At 40.8% G+C, this 22,128-nt stretch overlaps 1 protein-coding gene across 1 annotated transcript; it reads right to left on the reverse strand.

The window, feature by feature from the left end:
- Positions 1-18,481: 18,481 nt before the first annotated feature.
- On the reverse strand, positions 18,482-21,012 carry LOC125778515 (mucin-5AC-like). The gene is made up of 2 exons (XM_049456763.1): positions 19,154-21,012; positions 18,482-19,081 (listed from the first exon to the last, which is right to left on the reverse strand). Exons 1-2 carry the CDS (start codon positions 21,010-21,012, stop codon positions 18,748-18,750), a joined length of 2,193 nt encoding a protein of 730 aa, XP_049312720.1. The 3' UTR covers positions 18,482-18,747.
- Positions 21,013-22,128: the final 1,116 nt, after the last annotated feature.

A 22,128-nucleotide genomic window follows, 5' to 3' on the forward strand; every position in this document is an offset into this window, starting at 1 on the left:
GGCACAACAGGAACTACTCCAAAAGGCACCATCACAACAAAACCCACTACGAAATGGACGGGCACAACAGAAACTACTCCAAAAGGCACCATCACAACAAAACCCACTACGAAATGGACGGGCACAACAGAAACTACTCCAAAAGGCACCATCACAACAAAACCCACTACGAAATGGACCGGCACCACAGAAACTACTCCAAAAGGCACCATCACAACAAAACGCACTACGAAATGGACCGGCACCACAGAAACTACTCCAAAAGGCACCATCACAACAAAACTCACTACGAAATGGACGGGCACAACAGAAAGTACTCCAAAAGGAACCATCACAACAAAACCCACTACGAAATGGACGGCCACTACAGAAACTACTCCAAAAGGAACCATCACAACAAAACCCACTACGAAATGGACGGGCACAACAGAAAGTACTCCAAAAGGAACCATCACAACAAAACCCACTACGAAATGGACGGCCACTACAGAAACTACTCCAAAAGGAACCATCACAACAAAACCCACTACGAAATGGACGGGCACTACAGAAACTACTCCAAAAGGAACCATCACAACAAAACCCACTACGAAATGGACCGGCACAACAGAAACTACTCCAAAAGGCACCATCACAACAAAACCTACTACGAAATGGACGGGCACCACAGAAACTACTCCAAAAGGCACGATCACAACAAAACCCACTACGAAATTGACCGGCACAACAGAAACTACTCCAAAAGGCACCATCACAACAAAACCCACTACGAAATGGACGGGCACAACAGAAACTACTCCAAAAGGCACCATCACAACAAAACCCACTACGAAATTGACCGGCACAACAGAAACTACTCCAAAAGGCACCATCACAACAAAACCCACTACGAAATGGACGGGCACAACAGGAACTACTCCAAAAGGCACCATCACAACAAAACCCACTACGAAATGGACGGGCACAACAGAAACTACTCCAAAAGGCACCATCACAACAAAACCCACTACGAAATGGACGGGCACCACCGAAACTACTCCAAAAGGCACCATCACAACAAAACCCACTACGAAATGGACGGGCACAACAGGAACTACTCCAAAAGGCACCATCACAACAAAACCCACTACGAAATGGACGGGCACAACAGAAACTACTCCAAAAGGCACCATCACAACAAAACCCACTACGAAATGGACGGGCACAACAGGAACTACTCCAAAAGGCACCATCACAACAAAACCCACTACGAAATTGACCGGCACAACAGAAACTACTCCAAAAGGCACCATCACAACAAAACCCACTACGAAATGGACGGGCACAACAGGAACTACTCCAAAAGGCACCATCACAACAAAACCCACTACGAAATGGACGGGCACAACAGGAACTACTCCAAAAGGCACCATCACAACAAAACCCACTACGAAATTGACCGGCACAACAGAAACTACTCCAAAAGGCACCATCACAACAAAACCCACTACGAAATGGACGGGCACAACAGGAACTACTCCAAAAGGCACCATCACAACAAAACCCACTACGAAATTGACCGGCACAACAGAAACTACTCCAAAAGGCACCATCACAACAAAACCCACTACGAAATTGACCGGCACAACAGAAACTACTCCAAAAGGCACCATCACAACAAAACCCACTACGAAATTGACCGGCACAACAGAAACTACTCCAAAAGGCACCATCACAACAAAACCTACTACGAAATGGACGGGCACCACCGAAACTACTCCAAAAGGCACGATCACAACAAAACCCACTACGAAATTGACCGGCACAACAGAAACTACTCCAAAAGGCACCATCACAACAAAACCCACTACGAAATGGACGGGCACAACAGGAACTACTCCAAAAGGCACCATCACAACAAAACCCACTACGAAATTGACCGGCACAACAGAAACTACTCCAAAAGGCACCATCACAACAAAACCCACTACGAAATGGACGGGCACAACAGGAACTACTCCAAAAGGCACCATCACAACAAAACCCACTACGAAATGGACGGGCACAACAGGAACTACTCCAAAAGGCACCATCACAACAAAACCCACTACGAAATTGACCGGCACAACAGGAACTACTCCAAAAGGCACCATCACAACAAAACCCACTACGAAATTGACCGGCACAACAGAAACTACTCCAAAAGGCACCATCACAACAAAACCCACTACGAAATTGACCGGCACAACAGAAACTACTCCAAAAGGCACCATCACAACAAAACCCACTACGAAATTGACCGGCACAACAGAAACTACTCCAAAAGGCACCATCACAACAAAACCCACTACGAAATTGACCGGCACAACAGAAACTACTCCAAAAGGCACCATCACAACAAAACCCACTACGAAATGGACGGGCACAACAGGAACTACTCCAAAAGGCACCATCACAACAAAACCCACTACGAAATGGACGGGCACAACAGGAACTACTCCAAAAGGCACCATCACAACAAAACCCACTACGAAATGGACGGGCACAACAGGAACTACTCCAAAAGGCACCATCACAACAAAACCCACTACGAAATTGACCGGCACAACAGGAACTACTCCAAAAGGCACCATCACAACAAAACCCACTACGAAATTGACCGGCACAACAGGAACTACTCCAAAAGGCACCATCACAACAAAACCCACTACGAAATGGACGGGCACAACAGGAACTACTCCAAAAGGCACCATCACAACAAAACCCACTACGAAATTGACCGGCACAACAGAAACTACTCCAAAAGGCACCATCACAACAAAACCCACTACGAAATGGACGGGCACAACAGAAACTACTCCAAAAGGAACCATCACAACAAAACCCACTACGAAATGGACGGGCACAACAGAAACTACTCCAAAAGGCACCATCACAACAAAACCCACTACGAAATTGACCGGCACAACAGAAACTACTCCAAAAGGCACCATCACAACAAAACCCACTACGAAATGGACGGGCACAACAGGAACTACTCCAAAAGGCACCATCACAACAAAACCCACTACGAAATGGACGGGCACAACAGGAACTACTCCAAAAGGCACCATCACAACAAAACCCACTACGAAATGGACGGGCACAACAGGAACTACTCCAAAAGGCACCATCACAACAAAACCCACTACGAAATTGACCGGCACAACAGAAACTACTCCAAAAGGCACCATCACAACAAAACCCACTACGAAATGGACGGGCACAACAGGAACTACTCCAAAAGGCACCATCACAACAAAACCCACTACGAAATGGACGGGCACAACAGGAACTACTCCAAAAGGCACCATCACAACAAAACCCACTACGAAATTGACCGGCACAACAGAAACTACTCCAAAAGGCACGATCACAACAAAACCCACTACGAAATGGACGGGCACCACAGAAACTACTCCAAAAGGCACGATCACAACAAAACCCACTACGAAATTGACCGGCACAACAGAAACTACTCCAAAAGGCACCATCACAACAAAACCCACTACGAAATGGACGGGCACAACAGGAACTACTCCAAAAGGCACCATCACAACAAAACCCACTACGAAATGGACGGGCACAACAGGAACTACTCCAAAAGGCACCATCACAACAAAACCCACTACGAAATGGACGGGCACAACAGGAACTACTCCAAAAGGCACCATCACAACAAAACCCACTACGAAATGGACGGGCACAACAGGAACTACTCCAAAAGGCACCATCACAACAAAACCCACTACGAAATTGACCGGCACAACAGAAACTACTCCAAAAGGCACCATCACAACAAAACCCACTACGAAATTGACCGGCACAACAGAAACTACTCCAAAAGGCACCATCACAACAAAACCCACAACGAAATGGACGGGCACAACAGGAACTACTCCAAAAGGCACCATCACAACAAAACCCACTACGAAATGGACGGGCACAACAGGAACTACTCCAAAAGGCACCATCACAACAAAACCCACTACGAAATTGACCGGCACAACAGAAACTACTCCAAAAGGCACCATCACAACAAAACCCACTACGAAATTGACCGGCACAACAGAAACTACTCCAAAAGGCACCATCACAACAAAACCCACTACGAAATGGACGGGCACAACAGGAACTACTCCAAAAGGCACCATCACAACAAAACCCACTACGAAATTGACCGGCACAACAGAAACTACTCCAAAAGGCACCATCACAACAAAACCCACTACGAAATTGACCGGCACAACAGAAACTACTCCAAAAGGCACCATCACAACAAAACCTACTACGAAATGGACGGGCACAACAGAAACTACTCCAAAAGGCACCATCACAACAAAACCTACTACGAAATGGACGGGCACCACCGAAACTACTCCAAAAGGCACGATCACAACAAAACCCACTACGAAATTGACCGGCACAACAGAAACTACTCCAAAAGGCACCATCACAACAAAACCTACTACTAAATGGACGGGCACAACAGAAACTACTCCAAAAGGCACCATCACAACAAAACCTACTACGAAATGGACGGGCACCACCGAAACTACTCCAAAAGGCACGATCACAACAAAACCCACTACGAAATTGACCGGCACAACAGAAACTACTCCAAAAGGCACCATCACAACAAAACCCACTACGAAATGGACGGGCACAACAGGAACTACTCCAAAAGGCACCATCACAACAAAACCCACTACGAAATTGACCGGCACAACAGAAACTACTCCAAAAGGCACCATCACAACAAAACCCACTACGAAATTGACCGGCACAACAGAAACTACTCCAAAAGGCACCATCACAACAAAACCCACTACGAAATGGACGGGCACAACAGGAACTACTCCAAAAGGCACCATCACAACAAAACCCACTACGAAATTGACCGGCACAACAGAAACTACTCCAAAAGGCACCATCACAACAAAACCCACTACGAAATGGACGGGCACAACAGGAACTACTCCAAAAGGCACCATCACAACAAAACCCACTACGAAATGGACGGGCACAACAGGAACTACTCCAAAAGGCACCATCACAACAAAACCCACTACGAAATTGACCGGCACAACAGAAACTACTCCAAAAGGCACCATCACAACAAAACCCACTACGAAATGGACGGGCACAACAGGAACTACTCCAAAAGGCACCATCACAACAAAACCCACTACGAAATGGACGGGCACAACAGGAACTACTCCAAAAGGCACCATCACAACAAAACCCACTACGAAATGGACGGGCACAACAGGAACTACTCCAAAAGGCACCATCACAACAAAACCCACTACGAAATGGACGGGCACAACAGAAAGTACTCCAAAAGGAACCATCACAACAAAACCCACTACGAAATGGACGGGCACTACAGAAACTACTCCAAAAGGAACCATCACAACAAAACCCACTACGAAATGGACCGGCACAACAGAAACTACTCCAAAAGGCACCATCACAACCAAACCCACTACGAAATGGACCGGCACAACAGAAACTACTCCAAAAGGCACCATCACAACCAAACCCACTACGAAATGGACGGGCACAACAGAAACTACTCCAAAAGGCACCATCACAACAAAACCCACTACGAAATGGACCGGCACAACAGAAACTACTCCAAAAGGCACCATCACAACAAAAACCACTACGAAATTGACCGGCACAACAGAAACTACTCCAAAAGGCACCATCACAACAAAACCCACTACTAAATGGACGGGCACCACAGAAACTACTCCAAAAGGCACCATCACAACAAAACCTACTACGAAATGGACGGGCACCACCGAAACTACTCCAAAAGGCACCATCACAACAAAACCTACTACGAAATGGACGGGCACAACAGAAACTACTCCAAAAGGCACGATCACAACAAAACCTACTACGAAATGGACGGGCACCACAGAAACTACTCCAAAAGGCACGATCACAACAAAACCCACTACGAAATGGACGGGCACAACAGGAACTACTCCAAAAGGCACCATCACAACAAAACCCACAACGAAATGGACGGGCACAACAGGAACTACTCCAAAAGGCACCATCACAACAAAACCCACTACGAAATGGACGGGCACAACAGGAACTACTCCAAAAGGCACCATCACAACAAAACCCACTACGAAATTGACCGGCACAACAGAAACTACTCCAAAAGGCACCATCACAACAAAACCCACTACGAAATGGACGGGCACAACAGGAACTACTCCAAAAGGCACCATCACAACAAAACCCACTACGAAATTGACCGGCACAACAGAAACTACTCCAAAAGGCACCATCACAACAAAACCCACTACGAAATGGACGGGCACAACAGGAACTACTCCAAAAGGCACCATCACAACAAAACCCACTACGAAATGGACGGGCACAACAGGAACTACTCCAAAAGGCACCATCACAACAAAACCCACTACGAAATGGACGGGCACAACAGGAACTACTCCAAAAGGCACCATCACAACAAAACCCACTACGAAATTGACCGGCACAACAGAAACTACTCCAAAAGGCACCATCACAACAAAACCCACTACGAAATTGACCGGCACAACAGAAACTACTCCAAAAGGCACCATCACAACAAAACCCACTACGAAATGGACGGGCACAACAGGAACTACTCCAAAAGGCACCATCACAACAAAACCCACTACGAAATGGACGGGCACAACAGGAACTACTCCAAAAGGCACCATCACAACAAAACCCACTACGAAATGGACGGGCACAACAGGAACTACTCCAAAAGGCACCATCACAACAAAACCCACTACGAAATGGACGGGCACAACAGGAACTACTCCAAAAGGCACCATCACAACAAAACCCACTACGAAATGGACGGGCACAACAGGAACTACTCCAAAAGGCACCATCACAACAAAACCCACTACGAAATGGACGGGCACAACAGGAACTACTCCAAAAGGCACCATCACAACAAAACCCACTACGAAATGGACGGGCACAACAGGAACTACTCCAAAAGGCACCATCACAACAAAACCCACTACGAAATGGACGGGCACAACAGGAACTACTCCAAAAGGCACCATCACAACAAAACCCACTACGAAATTGACCGGCACAACAGAAACTACTCCAAAAGGCACCATCACAACAAAACCCACTACGAAATGGACGGGCACAACAGGAACTACTCCAAAAGGCACCATCACAACAAAACCCACTACGAAATGGACGGGCACCACCGAAACTACTCCAAAAGGCACCATCACAACAAAACCCACTACGAAATGGACGGGCACAACAGGAACTACTCCAAAAGGCACCATCACAACAAAACCCACTACGAAATGGACGGGCACAACAGGAACTACTCCAAAAGGCACCATCACAACAAAACCCACTACGAAATGGACGGGCACAACAGGAACTACTCCAAAAGGCACCATCACAACAAAACCCACTACGAAATGGACGGGCACAACAGGAACTACTCCAAAAGGCACCATCACAACAAAACCCACTACGAAATGGACGGGCACAACAGGAACTACTCCAAAAGGCACCATCACAACAAAACCCACTACGAAATGGACGGGCACAACAGGAACTACTCCAAAAGGCACCATCACAACAAAACCCACTACGAAATTGACCGGCACAACAGAAACTACTCCAAAAGGCACCATCACAACAAAACCCACTACGAAATGGACGGGCACCACAGAAACTACTCCAAAAGGCACCATCACAACAAAACCTACTACGAAATGGACGGGCACCACCGAAACTACTCCAAAAGGCACGATCACAACAAAACCCACTACGAAATTGACCGGCACAACAGAAACTACTCCAAAAGGCACCATCACAACAAAACCCACTACGAAATGGACGGGCACAACAGAAACTACTCCAAAAGGCACGATCACAACAAAACCCACTACGAAATTGACCGGCACAACAGAAACTACTCCAAAAGGCACGATCACAACAAAACCCACTACGAAATTGACCGGCACAACAGAAACTACTCCAAAAGGCACCATCACAACAAAACCTACTACGAAATGGACGGGCACCACAGAAACTACTCCAAAAGGCACGATCACAACAAAACCCACTACGAAATTGACCGGCACAACAGAAACTACTCCAAAAGGCACCATCACAACAAAACCTACTACGAAATGGACGGGCACCACCGAAACTACTCCAAAAGGCACGATCACAACAAAACCTACTACGAAATGGACGGGCACCACCGAAACTACTCCAAAAGGCACCATCACAACAAAACCTACTACGAAATGGACGGGCACCACCGAAACTACTCCAAAAGGCACCATCACAACAAAACCTACTACGAAATGGACGGGCACCACCGAAACTACTCCAAAAGGCACGATCACAACAAAACCCACTACGAAATGGACGGGCACCACCGAAACTACTCCAAAAGGCACCATCACAACAAAACCTACTACGAAATGGACGGGCACCACCGAAACTACTCCAAAAGGCACCATCACAACAAAACCTACTACGAAATGGACGGGCACCACAGAAACTACTCCAAAAGGCACCATCACAACAAAATCCACCAGAAAAACAACAGGGACCACAAAAACTACTCCAAGGAAATCCCGCTCAACAAAGTCCACTACAAAAAGAGCAAGCACCTCAAAAACTACCCGAAGAAGAACTCGCTCAACAAAATCGACTACAAACACTACTTCAAGAAGAATCAGCCCAACGGAAAGCACAAGTGTGACTACTCCGGCTAAAACGTGTGGGGGTTGCTGTTTAAGTATTTGGATTTGCCCATGTGGCTGTCCGGAAAATAAGTGTCCAGAAAATACGTGTCAAATGCAAATAGTGAAAACGAATTGTACGAATGAAGTTGTAAGATTAGGAAGCTAAGTATATTAATAAAAAAAACGTTTAGTATTAAAGCAATAAAAAATTTGTTTGATTGCAAGCCAATATATATATGCACATATAGTATATATAGCTAAATAATATGTATCAACTCGGAATAACGACAAATGTAGTAGTAGTAGATTTGTCTTTGCCCAATTTCGTGAGTCTTAATTAGATAGTGGTTGGTGACTTGATTATGAGTTGGCTGCTTGGTAAGATTGACTTGAAAATCTTAGTGAAAATATTTCCAGAATCCATCGAGAAGACGGAACATATTTCATATATATTGCATAGAAACATACTATTGTTATAGATCGGTTTAGTCCTTTCGTTTATGTTTTATTGTTATTTATTATCTAAGGCGGGGAAACTAGAATTGAGAATTGGCTTTAGGAAAACTTTTGTCGAAGACTTTTCCAAAAATGTAAGCAAATCGTCACAGGTGGAAAAATAAGTTTAACGACTAGAAGGATCACCTCCGGAAGATGTCAATTGCCAGGTTTAAACCCGTAGAAAATATTAGAATCGAGTTTATTCAATCGAAAGTAGTCACAGTTAGCTCGCGAACTTTACAAAGAAGGCACGGCTAAATTGCCTTCAGCAAAAATCTAGACTTTCAGATTGAGTGAACTGTAAACGAGAAAGAGTACCATTAAATTTTAAACCATTATCTGTTACCAAAAAATATTGAAAGTTAATTTCTTATAATTGACGATTGTTGAATCGTGTAGGAGCACAATTTTTCTCTGAGTGTAGCAACAAATAAGCAGACGGTATGCACAAAGCCCTTAAAACTAAATGAATATTTTTGTTAATTAGTAAAAATCACATATGTTTTCTTTCCCGAATAACTAAATTCACTAAAACATCTGATGGAAATTAAAAAAAAAATTCTATAAAATCACAAGACACTGTCGAGTTTCACAGATTTGTTTAAGCGTTCTGCACACGCTTGTCTTTGCGAAGTTGTCGGCGCCACGAAAACCATGCAGACTTCGTGCTTTCCAGGAGTTGCTACTTTGGTAGCGGCAATTCTTGTCGTAGTACAGTGTAATAATCAGGTCGTGAAAAAACAAGATGATCAGATCGCAGCTTTTAGTGTTACTACAGCCCGATTACTATCCGAAAAGCTAAAAAACCAGACAAAATCTGGTAAAAGTGGTGAAACAGGCTTGATCCAAGTGCCGAGTGGATTTAATAATATTGAAAAGCCGACACATTCTGTGCTAAAACGCTCTATAAAATCACTTTTGGGCAGGATTTTGAACCTTGAACTTTTCAAACGCAGACGCTTTCCTTGTTGCCGCTGGAGAACATGTTGTTGTTGTTGTAAAAGAAAAAAATGTCCTAAATTCAGTTCTAAAAGGCCGCACACGACAACAACTACGACTACAACGAGCACAAGTACTATCAAAACGACTACGACAAAGATTCGCACCACAAAAACTACTCCAAGAATGACTCGCACAACAAAGGCTTTCAAAAATATCACGAGATCGACACGCAGCGCAACAATGACTACAAGAAAGACCCTCACAACAAATACCACAGAATGGACATACATCACAACAACAACTGCAAGAAAGAAACCTACAACAAAAGCTGCTAAAAATAACACTACTACAAAAACGATTCCAAAAGGTCTATACACCACAGAAAGTATAAAAATTACAAAAAGAACGAAAGCTCCTAAAATAAAATGGCCTACCAGAAGGATATACATCATAAAAAGTATGAAAGCTGCCAGGAGAATGGTAGCTCCTAAAATAAAATGGCCTACAAGAAGGATATACACCATAAGAAGTATGAAAGCTACCAGGAGAATGGTAGCTCCTAAAATAAAATGGCCTACAAGAAGGATATACACCATAAAAAGTATGAAAGCTACCAGGAGAATGGTAGCTCCTAAAATAAAATGGCCTACAAGAAGGATATACACCATAAGAAGTATGAAAGCTACCAGGAGAATGGTAGCTCCTAAAATAAAATGGCCTACCAGAAGGATATACATCATAAAAAGTATGAAAGCTACCAGGAGAATGGTAGCTCCTAAAATAAAATGGCCTACAAGAAGGATATACACCACAAGAAGTATGAAAGCTACCAGGAGAATGGTAGCTCCTAAAATAAAATGGCCTACAAGAAGGACATACATCATAAGAAGTATGAAAACAACCAGGAGAACGGCAGCTCCTAAAATAAAATGGCCTACAAGAAGGATATACACCACAAGAAGTATGAAAACTATCAATAGAACACCAGCTCCTAAAATAAAATGGCCTATAAAAAGACTTTACACGACAAAAAATATCCAAACTTCCAAAAAAACATCCCTAGTTGTGCTTGCAAGCCAAAAACTACTACAAGGACGACACCAAAAATACAATCCACCACAAGAAGTATCCAAACTACATAAAGAATGCCTCCTAGCTGTGTCTGCAAAGCCAAAAACTATCACATGAAAGCTCTACATTACTAAAACTATCAGAAGAACGAGTTCAAAAAGACCTCCAGAAGTATCAAATCTACCAAAAGATTAAATGGAACATAAAATTAAATAGACTACAAGCCTATAAAACTAGGAAGATATATAAGTTATTGTGAATTTGTTTTTTAATAAAATAATAAAACTTTAGAGTGAATGTACTTTACCAACCATTCGTGAATGGAACGAAAACAGCGTACTAATCAGACGAAGACTACGTCCTAGAGACACTGGAGAAAATCGAACAAAATGAAGCAATTGAAATTTTAATAAATCTCTACAGTGGACTAGTCATGATGGCGTCGATTAAAACGATATGAATGTACTGAGACGGCTAAGGGAGAAAGCTGTATTTCAATTATCAAAAAAAAAAAACAGATAGTACAAAAAAAGATAACCGATTTATTTAAATAACAGTTTTCTAATTTTTTGAATTTTTTTAATTAGTTCACGTTTTCGATATATTTAATATGATTCCAGGCGTTTAGTTCTATAAGTTTTGTACTAGAAACTAGATCGTTTTTAAATGAAATATAGTAAGTATAGTATGTCTGTTTATTGCACTCGCCCCGACGTGAAGCTTGAGTAAGTGAGGTATGAGATTGGTCAACAGCTTCTCACAGGCGTAATTTCGTAGCATAAGCCATCAATAGCCCAAAAAATATAACAAATTCAATTTTCATGCGAAAGTTGTAAGGTAAGTCTTCGACAGCTCACAAAATTTTTCTATACATTCTTTTTTCTATAAATTCTATGAAAACTCGCACATTTTTTGTCCTATGCATTTAGTCATGTTCTCCGAATCAACATTCTCTGCTGGCAGTTCTGTCAATTCCAGCGCGCTACGAAATATTTTGCCTAAAAGTATGCTGTATGGACAGTGCGGACGGTCAACGCGTATAATTCCCAGCGGTCGTACGCACACATAGGTAAATGATAACGACATTAACCCTGGCAGGTTAACGATACGTCGGAATGACGCACTAATTTTTGCTTAAGATCTCATTTCATTTCATGTGTAATCGCACGCGCAATTTGCTCAGTCGATCTTTAAGTCCTTATGTGTACCTTAACACATTGAAAATGAATGAGATATACTATTATCTTAGTAAAAAAAGTAAAATTATTTTAAAATCTTTGACATTTTTTAAATTTTTTGCAAAAGATGCGTATATAAATCATTGCAGCTGTCTGTATATATGCGAACTGTTCCTCAGTTTTCTGAAATTTTGCAAAAGTGCATTCTATTGTTACGTACAGACAAGTTCAACTAATTTTACGGTTTATATTACATATAGCACTTAATTCTTTTATCAGATATATATATTTTTTCTCTAATTTAATAGATTATATACTAGTCTTTAATAGCGCGAAGAAAAATTTAAAATAAGTTATGAAATACTGAAGAAAAATGTAAACAACCCATGTCACGTACGGGACATATCAAGTCAACCAACATTCGAAATCGTTATAGTTTTATTCAGATTTCAGCGAATATATTACAGGCACACAAAAAGTGTCTTCAAAGGAAATTATAACTAAGAATCAAGCTTGCTACTAGCGAAAAAAAAATATTAATTAAAACACATATTTATAATTCAAAAACATTTTTTTATATTTGTCACGTACAGACAAGTTGCGTCACGTACGGGACATAGTTCAACTTAAATCTATAATATATGTAAACATCAATATGTAAATACAGTTTTGTCTTGGGAAAGGCAATTTTTTCTGCACTCCACAACTTTCTCCACAGTTTTAATAAAATGGAAGTTGGAAATTCCAGTTATCGCTTTGGCATTGTCCCACGGCGATGCACCTTTAATCCTTTCATAAATTTCAGAGGATGGCACATAAATCACACGGGTTTTTGTGACTAATTGAGAAGCTAAATCAGAAAAGTCCTTGGCTGATTGGACAACAACATGTTCATTTTGGCTCATCATTTTCTCTCTTACAAGTCTTTTGATATTTCCGCCAACTCCGTCTATCACATGGAAAAGGCGATATAGCAAAATATTTCCAATAAAAGGGCCTTTTGTACTTTTCGCTCAATATTGATGTTAGTTTAACCATATAACGGTTCTTAAATTCCGATGAAGGGCCGTCACTCCAAATAATTTCCGCTGAAGGTAAGTCTTCATTTTCTTTATGCATCAAGTCAAACAACTTAGTGATGAAAACAAAAACTGTATCCTTGTCTTTCGAATTTGCATCTGAGCATATAAGATATGTTTGGCAATTGCCTTTGTAAAAACTTGCGGCAGTAAATAAAAGAACACTTGTTCGTGAGCAGAGTGCGCTTTGAACTTCATTCTGGTATTCACAGCCAAAAGACATCGCAAAATCAACTTGAAGGATTCGCACATTTTCATTGCGTTGGTCTTTTTGAAATTCACCGGCTTGAACTCGTTTTAAATTAACATGCTTCATCATAATATGGATAGAATCAGTCAATTTTTCTTTAAGTTTACCTGAACTTGTTTCGTGGTTTACTAAACGTAGTTTATTTTCTGAGTTTTTCTCCCATTCTTTCCATTTACAGATTGTACTTAAATCCATAAAAATTAATATTTTTTTGCCATCGGAACAAGTATCACATTCATTTTTCCAGCAGTTCGAATCCAAAGAGGGAGCACATAAAATCATAGTCCACCAGTCGTTACAATAATTTTGTTTCAAACCTTTCAATTTGAACATAAATTTTTCATGAGTTAACATTTGCACTGGTCTGAAGGTGTGTCTTTCATTAGCAAAGCGTTTTTCGGTCTTAGACTACAAAATTTTGAAAATCCAATTTCGACATTAGGAAAAAATTCTTTAAAAACGCAAAAGGCATCTCGTAGGTACAAAGTCAAATAATGCTTTTGACACTTCTTCTTAATGCCGTTTTCCCAAACAACGATGGAATCATTTGCGCCTGGGCAGGTATACACATCGTCATAAAGTGTATCGTCACCTGATGTGCTAATGTTTGGGCTTTCTGCTAGAGGAATGTCCATTTTACGCTCTAGTTCTGTAAAAACCACTTTTTTCTTTCTTGGTGATTGAGGCAGTGCTTTTAGAACCTTTTGAACAGCTTTAGATAAAGTCTGTTTCGACTTGTACGGAGATTCAGTACTTACAGGAGAATCAGTAGGATTTTTAAGTTCAACCCGCTTTTTTGCCCTTTGCAATCTCTTCTTATCCCTTTCCTTAAGTAAAATTGCTTTTAACTCACCTTGAGAAAGATTTTCTGCTCACGCAATCTTTTAGTCTCATTAGCGGTAAAGTTTGGATCTTTCTCTTTTTTCTCGAAATTTTCGCATGCGGCTAGCACTGGTTGATGGTTGCTGGTCGCTCATTTTTTGCGTTATTGAGATTTGCAGTACAAAAAAGGGCTTTGTTTATTACAAACGCCAGTAAAAGTTGAAGATGTCAGATAACTTATTCTTTGGCGTCACGTACAGACACTTTATTATCACCAAGAATATATTGTAAGCAAAGCGATTTCAAACAAAATTGTTTCACCAGTTTTTAGACCGCTAAAAGTTAGCTGTTAACAGAAAAATTCAATTTGTATAGTCGACTTGTTTTACAATTATTAATAGAAAAAGGAATTAAGCGTCACGTATGGGACATCGAAACTTACCTTTCCGTTATGATTAATTTCGTATCAATAAAACACTTAAGCAAAAAAAGTTGTATACAGTTAAATACAGCGGACCATACACTATAGCTAAGAACATAAATCTAGTTTCTATCTGATAAACAATAGCGGCAGCGACCTCGCAAAAAGTTGTGTAAAGACTAATGAAAAAATCCGAATTGTTGTTACTCTCAATAAATAACGGTATTTACAAAAAATGAGACATACTCACTACAACTTTTGTAAATTATTTTAAATGAGAACATAATCTCACTATGTACGAGCAATCTATATAAAAAATGCATATTTGTAAAACAGTTCAGGGTTCCACTTTTTCATGGAATGCTTCAAAAGTCATTTTCTCTTCAAGAAGCTTAAATTGATTTGGAAGAGTAAATAAAGAATTTTCAAAATAAATACATACAATGTCACCTTATTTTTTGGGCACAGTAGTACATATTTTTATGTATGTAAGCATATTATTGATCAAAGCTGATCGCAACCATGTCAAATATAAGTACATATATTTGACTAAACGACTTTCTTATAAATATTGACATTTTTTGAAGAAAACACTTTTTAAACAGCTGCATTTATTTCAAATATTGATTTATTATTTTCGAGTTCAAGTCTATCGGAGCGAAACACGTGTCAGAAATTCAGGAGAAAATATTTTTGTTTAAACAGTAGCATTTTATAAAAAGTTACATGAGGCTACTCAGCTACAGCCCTAACGTTCTTCGTCAAAAGAATAATATCGGCTCATATACTTCCACAGCTCAGATCGTTTGACAGGGAACTCCTCTCTCTTTTTCCTCTAATGGTATGAACCGACTTAGAAATTTTGCTACTTTTTATTTAAAATATAGTTTGTAGAGTTACAAAATTCAGACTTAATGGGTCGGATACGCCCCCTTTCTATGCTGTCAAAAGCTTTGCTTTCAAATCAGCAAATACAAGGTATGTTCCAAAGTAAACAGGACTTAAAAAAAAAAACAGAAAAAATAGTTTTTTCGGCAAAATCAATTTATTTTATTCAAAATAGTCTCCTTCTGCTTCAAAACAGCTTTTTGCACGGCCCGAAAGCATGTCGAACGAGTGTTTTAGCTCGTTGGCCGGTATGGCCGCCAGTATGCCGGTGCAAGCCTTTTGAATGGCCTCTACGTCTGCATAACGCTTTTCTTTCATGGGCAAATACAATTTTCCCGAAAGGAAGAAGTCGCACGGTGCCATATCAGGTGAATACGGGGAGTGGTTAATGTTTAAAATATTATTTTTGATCAAATAATCGGTCACAATGATGTCCTTCGAATGTTGGATTTTGAGCAATTTTTGGTTGTCAGTAAATTTGTGTGGAACAAACCGTGCACACCCCTTTCGTAAGCCCAAATGTTCGGTCAAAATGCGATAAATTGATGTTTTGGAGATGTTCAATTCCATTTCCTTGAATTTAAATCAAGATTTTTTGATGAATTCACGCACAGTTTCGATAGAATTTCCGGTGATCACGGATTTTGATTAGCCCACATGTTGATCGTCATTTAGGTCCTCACGACCACTTTGAAACGTTGAAACCATTCGTGCACTCTACTAGGCAATTATCGTCATAAACTTGTTTCATCAATTGAAACGTTTCGGTAAAAGTTTTACCAATTTTAAAACAAAATTTTATGTTGGCTCTTTGTTCGAAGCTCATTTTCGCACCGATAACACAAACATACTGACACTTAAAACGCAATAACTTCACTTTCAATCAATGAAATGTCATGAAATTCTCACTGGACAATCGATAAAGATAGCAGATTCACCAGTCGACATATAGATGGCGCCACCAGGGGGCGCTAGATTCAAAAAGTCCTGTTTACTTTGGAACACACCTTGTAGTTGATGTGGTTCGATCCATTCTTTTCGCTAATTTTTCATATTGTAATGATTGTTGAATATTCGGTAAAGTTCATTCTTTCGTTGTCGATAAATATAATCTTTAAAGTGATAATTGGTAAGCTTAGTCCACTTAGTTTCTAATAGTTTGGTTGTACCATTCTGTTTTTGGTTTGGGTAATTTAGAGAAAAGTGAAAATTTCAGCATTAAAAGCAACAACTTATCGAGCTTTATTTAGACCTACATTATACATAAAAATGTTCAGTTTGTTGGTATAAAGAGTTTTGGTAATATTTATGACCGTTGCCAACAAAAAATCCTGATACTATTAAAGCAAATATTGTGAAAGAGCTAGCAATCATCATCAGAAGACTTTGACGACTTGGTTGTCTGTTATAAAAAAAGTCTTCGAAGGTTTGGAATAATCCATCAATTACAATAATTCAATATATACTCCACAAAATACTCCCACAGATACATATATTATATTCCTAATTACTTCCAAACTTGACTCACTCGTTCGTAAACTCAAACCGTAGTCTTGTTATGGTAGTGTCGGATACAATCACAATATATTTTGAAAGAAACTGTCGAGGCCTACGTCACATATAAATCACCGGTTGAGGTTGGTAGTTTCCCGAAAGCCGTTCCGCAAGTTTAGAAGAATATAGGGAATACCGTTATATACATATTGGCAGTCGAGTTCAATATATAACCGGACATAAGGAGGAGTCGTTCCAGTGTCTCCGCATTTCTGCTGACATGCAATTTCTATATGTGTCATCATTAATAATACCCATACGGCTGGCACATGATGCCAGCAAATTGTGATGTGTGACTTGGCCAACTTGCAGCCTTTTAGTTCAGTCTTTTGTTCCTTCCACATGATCTTGGTGATCGTGCATGCCTTTAAGGAGATGGAATACCATCCGGATCCGTCTGCCAGCACTTTCGGAAATTTCATTGTGTATTGTTTTTAGTGACTTGCATATTTCCTGAAGTGGTTTGGTAGCCCGGCGGATGTCACTTTTCGCAGTCTCATCAACTATTTCGTTGCCTGGATCGTCCTTGTAACCTGGAGCCCAGTATATGTGTAGCCGTTTTCGGGCAGTCACTATACATATATACTGTCTAACTGATTTTAAGGAAAATTTCTGCCGCTGGGTTATCGACATGTATATATTTTGCTACTTTTTTCGTTTCCTGCCTTATTAGGTATCTTATCAGATTTCCTGACCGCAAAGACTTCTGTCTGGAAGATACTGCGGTACTCTGGGAGCTTGAGTGGTCGCCTGACTTGATATCTTCCCTCTCACCGACCCCCTGCCTATCATGCTGAGTCCAAACATAAGAACATATACGGTATAAAATCTGCTGGAATAGCGAAAATAACTATGTGGACGAAAGATTCGCGAATTGATTTCACACATTTGCAATTTCAATTTCGGAGGTTCCCTCACAACTATTAGCTGTTTCTATAATAGAGTAATTTAGTGTTTCTTTAAAAAATTCTTAATTATTATGTGAAAGACACTTTAGTACATTTTCCAAAAAAAGAGAATATGAAGTATTTATTTCGCAAAAACATATTTGACTTTACAACTTGAATGCTTAAAACTAAAATTGACATTTCGTATCCGTTATCGTCTCACCTGGACTTCGCAAAATTCTTGATAAATAAATTCATTATTTAAAACATTGTTGGTAGCAAATTAAAATGTAATCGTTGTGGTTTTCTATAGCTTATTGTAGTTGTTAACCTTTTTACTAAGATTCCACTCCAATCAACAACAAATTTATCTGATCTTATCCTCTGTTATGATGAGGTAACCCGCGGCCTCCTTTCCCATTAAAATATGGAACTAGATACTCGAATGGCCAGCCATGTGGTCCATGTGGTCCTTGATTAACCGGTGGTCTTTGTGCTGGATTTGTCCCTTGCACTACTTGTGGAGCAACAGGTTTTTTCGTTGTTGTTGTTGTTGTCGTAGTTGTTGTTGATGGAGTAGGTGGTTTCTTTGCTGGAGCAGCAGTTGTTTTTTTCGTTGTTGTTGTCGTAGTTGTTGTTGATGGAGTAGGTGGTTTCTTTGTTGGAGCAGCAGTTGTTGTTGATAGAATAGCAGCAGTCTTTGCTGGAGCCGCAGTTGTTTTTTTCGTTGTTGTTGTTGCCGCAGTTGTTGTTGATGGAATAGTTGGAGTTTTTGCTGGGGCAGCAGTTGTGTTTGATGGAATAGTTGGCGTTTTTGCTGGGGCAGCAGTTGTTGTAGTTGTTGTTGGATCAGAAGCTGTTCCTGGAGCAGCAGTTGTTGTAGTTGTTGTTGGATCAGAAGCTGTTCCTGGAGCAGCAGTTGTTGTTGTTGTTGGATCAGCAGCTGTTCCTGGAGCAGCAGTTGTTGTTGTTGTTGTTGTTGGATCGGCAGCTATTCCTGGAGCAGCACTTGTTGTTGTTGGATCAGAAGCTATTCCTGGAGCAGCAGTTGTTGTTGTTGGATCAGAAGCTGTTCCTGGAGCAGCAGTTGTTGTTGTTGTTGTTGGATCAGCAGCTATTCCTGGAGCAGCAGTTGTTGTTGTTGGATCAGAAGCTGTTCCTGGAGCAGCAGTAGTTGTTGTTGTTGTTGGATCAGAAGCTATTCCTGGAGCAGCAGTTGTTGTTGTTGTTGTTGGATCAGAAGCTGTTCCTGGAGCAGCAGTAGTTGTTGTTGTTGTTGGATCAGAAGCTGTTCCTGGAGCAGCAGTTGTTGTTGTTGGATCAGAAGCTATTCCTGGAGCAGCAGTAGTTGTTGTTGTTGTTGGATCAGAAGCTATTCCTGGAGCTGCAGTTGTTGTTGTTGGATCAGAAGCTGTTCCTGGAACAGCAGTAGTTGTTGTTGTTGTTGGATCAGAAGCTGTTCCTGGAGCAGCAGTTGTTGTTGTTGTTGGATCAGCAGCTATTCCTGGAGCAGCAGTTGTTGTTGTTGGATCAGAAGCTGTTCCTGGAGCAGCAGTTGTTGTTGTTGGATCAGAAGCTGTTCCTGGAGCAGCAGTTGTTGTTGTTGTTGTTGGATCAGAAGCTGTTCCTGGAGCAGCAGTTGTTGTTGTTGTTGGATCAGCAGCTATTCCTGGAGCAGCAGTTGTTGTTGTTGTTGGATCAGCAGCTATTCCTGGAGCAGCAGTTGTTGTTGTTGGATCAGAAGCTGTTCCTGGAGCAGCAGTTGTTGTTGTTGTTGTTGGATCAGAAGCTGTTCCTGGAGCAGCAGTAGTTGTTGGATCAGAAGCTGTTCCTGGAGCAGCAGTAGTAGTTGTTGTTGTTGGATCAGAAGCTATTTCTGGAGCAGCAGTTGTTGTTGTTGGATCAGAAGCTGTTCCTGGAACAGCAGTTGTTGTTGGATCAGAAGCTGTTCCTGGAGCAGCAGTTGTTGTTGTTGGATCAGAAGCTATTCCTGGAGCAGAAGTAGTTGTTGTTGTTGGATCAGAAGCTGTTCCTGGAGCAGCAGTTGTTGTTGTTGGATCAGAAGCTGTTCCTGGAGCAGCAGTAGTTGTTGTTGTTGTTGGATCAGAAGCTGTTCCTGGAGCAGCAGTAGTTGTTGTTGTTGTTGGATCAGAGGCTGTTCCTGGAGCAGCAGTTGATGTTGTTGTTGGATCAGCAACTATTCCTGGAGCAGCAGTAGTTGTTGTTGTTGTTGGATCAGAAGCTGTTCCTGGAGCAGCAGTAGTTGTTGTTGTTGTTGGATCAGAAGCTGTTCCTGGAGCAGCAGTAGTTGTTGTTGTTGTTGGATCAGAAGCTGTTCCTGGAGCAGCAGTAGTTGTTGTTGTTGTTGGATCAGAAGCTATTCCTGGAGCAGCAGTAGTTGTTGTTGTTGTTGGATCAGAAGCTGTTCCTGGAGCAGCAGTAGTTGTTGTTGTTGTTGGATCAGAAGCTGTTCCTGGAGCAGCAGTAGTTGTTGTTGTTGTTGGATCAGAAGCTGTTCCTGGAGCAGCAGTTGTTGTTGTTGTTGTTGTTGGATCAGAAGCTGTTCCTGGAGCAGAAGTTATTGCTGGTTCAGCAGCAGCTGTACTATTAGCACTGGTTCCTGAAGAATCAGTTACTGCCATGGTGAATAAACCTGAGGCTAAAAGTAAAATGTAAAAGAAAGATAATGATTTCTCCATTTCTGTTTTGAATTGCTATAACTCCAAAATGCTGTCGTTGTAAATTTGATGAAGATTATCAAAATTACCGAGGTTTATATACAAAATCTTGTGCCGTCTATGTGAACATTTTGCAATGTTAATATTTGCACTTTTTGGCTCAAATGCTGATTTTGTTGACAGATGTCTTCAAATATTTGGAAAAGAAAACATCTGTGCAAAAATTTCGCAAATATCATACACATGTCGAATATTATGGATCTCTACATCTTCTTCTTCTTTACTGGAAGATATCGCTACGAGGTTTTCGCCGTTCTCTACATACGTACACATATATAGTATTTATACTCACTAAGTGAATAATTAGAGCTAAACTGTTGTACACATAGAAAGCTCTCCTAGGCGTAGAAAAGGGGGGTCTACAAGGCGCTATGAAAGAGATATTCACAACTATGATGCTTTCACGCACGTAAGGTAAGGCCATTATTGAGACAATTTTCACAAGCTTTACTAAATTCACAGTCATTTTTGATAGTTCTCATAGCCAAGGCAAAAGGAATCTTTTCAAGTTTTCAATAAATTTTTGAGTTCGTTACAAATAAGTACAACCCTACAGCAATAGCGGGTCTGTCGAACCTGCTCTGCAGGCTGTAGTAGCATGAATGGCGAGAGCCCTTATGCATAAGTAATTTTAGGGATCCTTCTCGATATCGAGAGGACTCTTAACAATGCGCGGTAGGAAGCGTTGGTTTAAGTACTAAAATCTTTTGAGGTTGAATCAAACCTCATGCACCAAATATATAGTATAATACATTAGGGTGTTTTTGTTTTTTTTTTAACTATTAATTTTTTTTCAGTCCCGTCACGAAATTTCCTTTGAAATACTCTAAAAAAATTCCCTGAAAATTTTAGCCCTTAATATTAACATTAAGAACTGCACCAAGCCCTGTAAAAATTTTCCATAGAAAATACACTACAATCGTGAGTTTTTATCTTTAAATTCTTACAGATAAGAGGTACTTTATGGTGTCGCTTTGACTTTAGACGCATATGTCTCAGAACAGTTCAGTCTACAAAAGT

This window comes from Bactrocera dorsalis, chromosome 4, assembly GCF_023373825.1.
Source record: "Bactrocera dorsalis isolate Fly_Bdor chromosome 4, ASM2337382v1, whole genome shotgun sequence".
Lineage (NCBI taxonomy): Eukaryota > Metazoa > Arthropoda > Insecta > Diptera > Tephritidae > Bactrocera > Bactrocera dorsalis.